The 6358-nt window shown below is 43.9% G+C and overlaps 2 protein-coding genes across 3 annotated transcripts in view; one reads left to right on the plus strand and one right to left on the minus strand.

Moving 5' to 3' along the window:
- SRPK1 (SRSF protein kinase 1) overlaps positions 1-2841 on the plus strand; it is a 24867-nt gene extending 22026 nt beyond the window's left edge. Inside the window, exons 14-15 of one of the 2 annotated variants that reach the window (XM_008644764.2) lie at positions 340-432; positions 1335-1519. In XM_008644764.2, the coding sequence (XP_008642986.1) occupies positions 340-432; positions 1335-1519 (278 nt within the window). Of the gene's footprint in view, positions 1-339; positions 433-1334 lie in introns of both variants that reach the window. The other variant, XM_017727189.1, reaches the window with a different exon arrangement.
- Positions 908-6358, minus strand: part of LHFPL5 (lipoma HMGIC fusion partner-like 5) — a 9449-nt gene continuing 3998 nt past the window's right edge. The window contains exons 4-6 of the mRNA XM_017727144.1: positions 5558-5794; positions 5218-5250; positions 908-4965 (exon numbers count right to left, since the gene is read on the minus strand). Coding sequence (XP_017582633.1) covers positions 5234-5250; positions 5558-5794 — 254 coding nt within the window. The 3' untranslated portion in view covers positions 908-4965; positions 5218-5233. The remainder of the gene's footprint in view (positions 4966-5217; positions 5251-5557; positions 5795-6358) is intronic.

The raw sequence follows: 6358 nt of genomic DNA on the forward strand, positions 1-6358 counted from the left end.
CCAAATCAGCAGCAACTGTGCTCAAGCCTCTGCAGTAAAACACTGTGCAACAAAGTCCATGTTCTTGTTCTGGTGTTCTGCATTCCTCTTGCTGCTGGATTCTCTACCTTGTGTCTCAAACCGATTGTGCCTCAAATTGCCCATATCTGTTTTCCTCTTTCCTCTTGTCTTTGTTGCTGCTTAGTGTAATCTGGTTTCAGGTGCATTTCCAAAGTAATTTTTAAGGGATAATGTCTTTATCCTTATATCCCAGAGCATGAAAATAGCATAGAGATGTTTTGTGTGGATGAATCTCATTGTCTTTTTGTGTTTGGTTTTTTTTTTATTTTTCACATGCAGATCATATTGCATTGATCATAGAACTTCTGGGGAAAATACCTCGCAAGCTCATTTTGGCAGGAAAATATTCCAAGGAGTTTTTCACCAAAAAAGGTAAAAGGAAACAAAGCAAATATCACTTATCTCCTCATCCCTTGCCCCAAATACACAGGAGTATCTTGCTGGAAATGCCAGTTAGAAATAGATGCCAGCAAAGATGTATCTTTAAGTCTTTCCTTTGTTTTATGAAATGCTTTATCAGTAAAACTGCAGCTAAATGTAAGGCATTCTTGTCTTACTCCTAAAAGTATCCTACACCCCAGTGCTCAGCATCTTGGTGTAGGTCAAAGGCAGCAGGTAGAAAAACAGCACAGTAGATGTTCTGTCAAACTTGATGTGGTTTTATTTAGCTGATCTCTGTCAGCTAGAGGTGAGGACTCACTTTTGAAGGCTTTTCTAGACAGCCTGACTCCATTTCTGGCATGCCAGGCACCTTAAATAGTGCCTGGCATCATGAGCCATGTTGCTCAGAACACAGAACATCATCATAAAAGTCCTGAGTACCCCAGAAATGTATTGAGTCAAAAAATTAGGTTTTGATCTAGTTTATTAATTCTTTTTATAAAAACAACCCCTTCTTTATTAGTAGTTTATTGATTTCTCAAACAGTGCTCCATGCATTGCATGTATTCCAGACTCAGTGGCACAGTTTATCTGTCATGTCAAGCAGCATAATTGGTAATTTAATGAAGTTAATATTTGCTGATAGGAGAGCTGAAATAGCAGGGGGTGAAAAAAGAACCCTTTGAGGAAGTACATTTCTATAACAGGCTTCTGAAGCAGATAGAAAAGGGAGTTTAATATAATTGACTTGTCCCTTCAGTGTGCCCTAGCACTTTTTATTTCCTTTGAACAGTCTCTTGAGCTCACTCGGTCATGTTTGGCTGTTCAGCCAATTTTATTGAGCTGCTCTGTTCCCCTGTCTTGCACTTAACCCGTTTGTCTTGGGGTTTCAGGTGATCTGAAGCACATCACCAAACTGAAGCCCTGGGGCCTTTTTGAAGTGTTGGTGGAAAAATACGAGTGGTCCCAAGATGAGGCAGCTGCATTCACAGACTTCTTACTCCCTATGCTGGAGCTGATCCCAGAGAAACGAGCTACAGCAGCAGAGTGTCTCAGGCACCCCTGGCTTAACTCCTAGAAGCTTCCAAGCAATGCCACAACATTATACTCTGGTTTACAGCATAGCCTACACACCCAGCTGCCCTTTCCCAGACCCAAATTTCTCCTTGTTCAGTTTCAGTGTGGAGTTCTTCCTTCAAGGCTTCCAAGATTTTAGATAAATCTAACCCGTTCTGCTGAATTTGTTTGTGTGACTTAATGGGGACTCTCCTCAGCCAGTGGGCATCATCCATGTTTTTGCCTTGATTGGGCTTCACCAAAGACTAATTAACTAGAATCAGAGATTTTTCCTCAGTCTCCTCACTGTTAGGCACTGTGTGTGACAGATGTGAGCTCACCCGTGCTCAGATATCTCCCTTAGCTAAATTCCAACCCTCCTGTCTTCCTGTGAAGATCTCACTGACTCAGGAGTCAATTTTCCCACTGTTGATCCAGTAGCTACTGATGGGGTGAGATGTAACAGTTGGCATCAAGGTGGTGCCAGATTCTTGTTAGAGCAAAGACCTTGAAATCTGCCATCACTCTCTAAGTGTCTACTGTTTTCTTTGCTTTCCAGTCACAACTTTTATTTAGTACTGCTTTTGAAAGAGCTTTTTAAACCTAGGTTTTAGTATCCTTTATTTCTTCCTCCAAAGTGCCCTGTGCATTTACTTTTTCTCCTTCCCTGTGCCCTTGATAGTCAGAATAGTTTCTGGACTTGGTGACGTTTTCTACTTCAATGCCTGTGACTTAAAGGTGACAAGCAAAATAAGCAAAAGCTGGAACTGACTAAACGCACAACCCTCAGCCAACAGATGGGTGCACCCTCAGCCTGCAGAGAGAGCCTTGTTGCAGGCAACTCTTAACATGATAGCGAGCCATAAGTTTTTGGGGTTTTTTATCCCTTACTGGCACTTTTTTGCCTTGCTTGAGGTGGTATTCATGAGAGATTGGCTTTCACTGATGCAGTCTGCTGTGATTTTTCATTTTTTGACCATTCACTTTTTTTCCAAGGAAAGGGTTGCAGCGCCTGTATCACAGCCAAGCTGCAGCTGTGGACTTTGAAAATCAACACTTGAAGTTCCAGTGTAAAGATTTCTTTTAATTTGCTTCAGGTGCAGGCCTTCAGAAATAACTTCCCAGGATGGGACTGCCTTTTATTTTCTGGGCCATTAGCACAAGAAGAGAGCTAGCAGAAGTGGAAGAGAACTGACTTTTCCACGTAGATACTGGATTAGAAGCTGTTTCTAGAGTTACCCCAAATAAAAAAATGTTCTATGGGATTTCTATGTAAGCTTCTCAGAGGGGGTTTGGACATAATGGGTTAATTTTAATTAAAAGTTAAATCACTGTGGCATTTGATAGTTCTATGATGGCTTCTTCTAGACTTACCCATCCTGTTACAGATTCAGTGCATCCCACTCTTCTCTAAGCAAGATTTGGCAACGTTGAGACTTCAGAGACACTTCCTTACTCTGGACCAAACAGGCCTTTGGATTTGTGGTGGTCTGCAGAGGATAGAAGTTGCTGGAGACCGTGCAGATGCTATCCAAGACAATTTCCATTGCCAAAGCTGCCAAGACCACTGTTATGTGTCCCTTCTGTGTCTGTGTTTGGGAACTGTGGTTTGTAAGGATCATTCACTCACAAACGGGGCCATTTAATCCACTTGAACAGAGTTTCTCCACTTCAGAGCCCAATTTGGCTTATTTATGCAAATCATGCTGCATGTTCCTTTAGTGGTAGATCAGGTTCTCTATGCATATCATAAAAAAAAGAAAGGCAGGTACCATACCAAAAAATGTTTTTAACTGCTAAATTGACCTTTTCTTTTGGTCTTTTCCTTTCATCCGGCATTTTCCAGTTGTGGGTCACTTCTGTATCTGTTACAGGAGGACTGCAGACAGTACTGGGTTCCAACTTTCTGTGAAGATACATTGGCAGGGCAAACAATTCCTGCAGTCTTGAAAGCTCACCCGGTCCTGCCTACTTGAGACTGGCTGATGAAGGAACATTTCCCAGAAGGGGCCTGCACTCTTTGACTCTTGAGAGCTCCTGCCCATCCTTCCTTCCCTTCCCTCTGCTAGCCCTGACTGGAGGAGGGGTTTTTTTACCATGATAGCCAAGGCTAGAGCCAGCTTGTGAGTTGAAGACCTGCAGAAGCAGCTGTCATGATTCAGTCTTGTACCGTCCGCTCGTTCACTAGGGCTTTGTTCCATTTCCAAATTGCCACGAAGTGCTCACACTAAAGGATTTGTACTTGCTGTGTCAGTCTAAAACCTGAAGGAAAATACATTTTTATTCTTTCTACTTGGGTGCTTTGTCTTTTTTTTTTTTTTTTCCCCTTTGTGAAAGCCCTACAATAAACAGATTATTTAATAACTGAGCCCTAGTCTTCATACGTTCCCCTTATAATTCTGAGTCAGGGGCTCAGGGATGGAATTTGTTCCACTAGTGAGCACACAGTTTTCGTTTCCAGAATGAGGTAGGTAAAGATTTTGTTGCTGGTATTGTGATCCATTTTAAAAAGGGGAGAAGAGCAAAAAATAGGACAACTCTGCTGGAATTTTTCCATTCTAAAATATGTTTTTCTTCAAATCTGTCATACGTCTGCTGCCTTATCTAGCCAAAAGTCTCAATAAAACCTTCCCAAACACTTTTTTTAGAGGAAAGCCTAAAACTGGAAGGTATTTGTTAGAACTGAACTGAATTGACTGCTGCAGGAACCAGTAATTTACAGCAAGTAAAAATGAAAATTATAATGGAGGCTGATTTTGGGTCCTGACCAGGTAAGAGCTGCTTTGTCCTCTGCAGAAATGGGCTGTGCCAAGGGCTGCCATGGATGGGTGTTGGATGGGAGAGATGATGGGTAAATCAGATGAACTGGGTGATGCAGGGAGTTGATGCTGACTGGAACCTGCTGCTGTGCTTTGCGGGTGCTGTTCCAGGCCTGCTGCAGCCCAGCATGCTGGTTTCTGGTTTTGTTGTTTGGTTTTCTTTTTTTCCCAGAAAAGTGCCCTTTTCCAGAGGTTGTGTTTGGTTATTGTTGCCCAGAGCAGGAAAGTGATTCATGGCTGAGCTGGGAATTGGCCTGTCATGGTATTTTTCCAGTAAAAGAGCAGCCTGGGACATGGTAGATGTTTTCCTCTGCCCTCAGGAGACGAGTACAAAATCCAAAACACTGATGTTTTGGTGGTGGTTTTTTTAATTCATAAGTAATTTCCTCGAAAGAAGGTGTACAAACCCTCCAAAAGCAGAAAATTGCCATCCTTCCCCTCTTGTCCCTCTTGCGGATGGACTCAGAAAAACTCTTATGTCCATTTTGGGCTCTTCCAACCAAATAAGCTCCACAAGAGCTGTGAGCCAAGAGCAGCCCCATGGGTGAGGAAAACAGCTGCAGAAAATCCACAGAATTTGGTAAGTTTAGGCTTCCTAGAAGAGTCACTTCAAAGAAAAGGGCTGATGGAAGAAGAGCTCTGGATGTCCCTGGGAACAGAAAGAGTAAGTCAGCTGTTGGGAGATGGAGTATGGCTTCAAATTTTATGCTTGTTTTGTTTTACACAAGGCTTTGTGCTTTCCCAGTTTTGGGAGGCAAAGCAAAGACTATTTCCTCTAACCACAAATAAAAACAATGTGACTCCAGCACCAAAATCAGCTGTCAGTCCCTTGGTAATCAGAATACAACAGTGACATCGTGGATGCTGGGAATATGAAAAATCTGTGTGGGTTATCACTTACGTGGTGGTCGGCTCTGTCAGTCGTTTCCCTCTTCTGTAAAAACAGAAAGAGAATTGCAGAGTTAATATGTAAACCAGAAAGCATTGGGTGTGTTTTGCAGGTTTGTTTTCAAAAAGGAATATGTTTAAAACAGGATGAGGAGAAAGCCCCAGAGGCTTGGGAAAGGTAATCTGGGTGAATTTGGGCTCCTGCCTTGTTCTCCATCAATTTTCTGCCTGCTCCATCCCTACATAGCAGTGTGTGACTGTGGCAGGGAGGAAGCCACCCACCATCCACCCAAACGACAGCAGTGACCTGTGGGGCTGAAACGCTGCAGTCGGAGTGTTCTCTCTGCACTCACCTTTCTCCTCCACCTTGAAATCCGAGGGGAGGAGGTTGTCCTGCCGGTTGCCCAGCACAAAGGCCAGGAAGGAGAGGATGAGGGCGTCGAGGATGCCGATGATGCACAGGATGTAGGCCCAGCGCACAGTGCAGGCGCCCAGCGTGTATTTGTCTGTTTTGTCCCCACACATTCGCCTCACCTCGCTCGAGTCCCAGCCGTCGGGGTAGATCAGGCAGCCGATCATCAGCCCGGTAGCTGCAGGGAGAGGGGGACATTAGTGCCCACCAGCTGCTGCTGAGCTGATACTGATGCCTAAGATTTTTAGCTTTTTATGTTTTTTATATATTTGTAGCTTTGTAGATTGCTAAGCATGGCTGTAGCTTCTACTATTGCTCCTTTCTTTACTACCTTTAGGAATAATAAGCTAACCTTATAAACACATTCCTAAAAATGGTTTAGTCTTATTCCAAGAAGAGAACCAGCTACAATGACATTCTGTTTTCCAACCAGAACCTGGAGCAGACATAACAGAAGTGGGGCAAAAGAAACCTCTAGACTGCTTCCAGTGGGTCAGTGTGGGGTCTGTAGCTCAGACCCAGGAAGCCCTGACCGGTCCGGAGAGATGGTCCTGTAAGGAACCGTCTCCCAGGGCCCGTGCAGCTTTCCCTCGGCCACTGGAGTGCCTTTGCAGAGAGGTGCCTGTTTCAGCAAGCTAACAGCTCTTGAGTGATTTTCAGCTAGTGATTTCAGCTCTTGCTCTGTGAGGCAATCTCCAGGCCAGAGCAGGAAAGAGAGACGAGAGGCCCGTGTGGCATTCCT

This window comes from Corvus brachyrhynchos, unplaced genomic scaffold (assembly GCF_000691975.1).
Source record: "Corvus brachyrhynchos isolate BGI_N302 unplaced genomic scaffold, ASM69197v1 scaffold72, whole genome shotgun sequence".
Lineage (NCBI taxonomy): Eukaryota > Metazoa > Chordata > Aves > Passeriformes > Corvidae > Corvus > Corvus brachyrhynchos.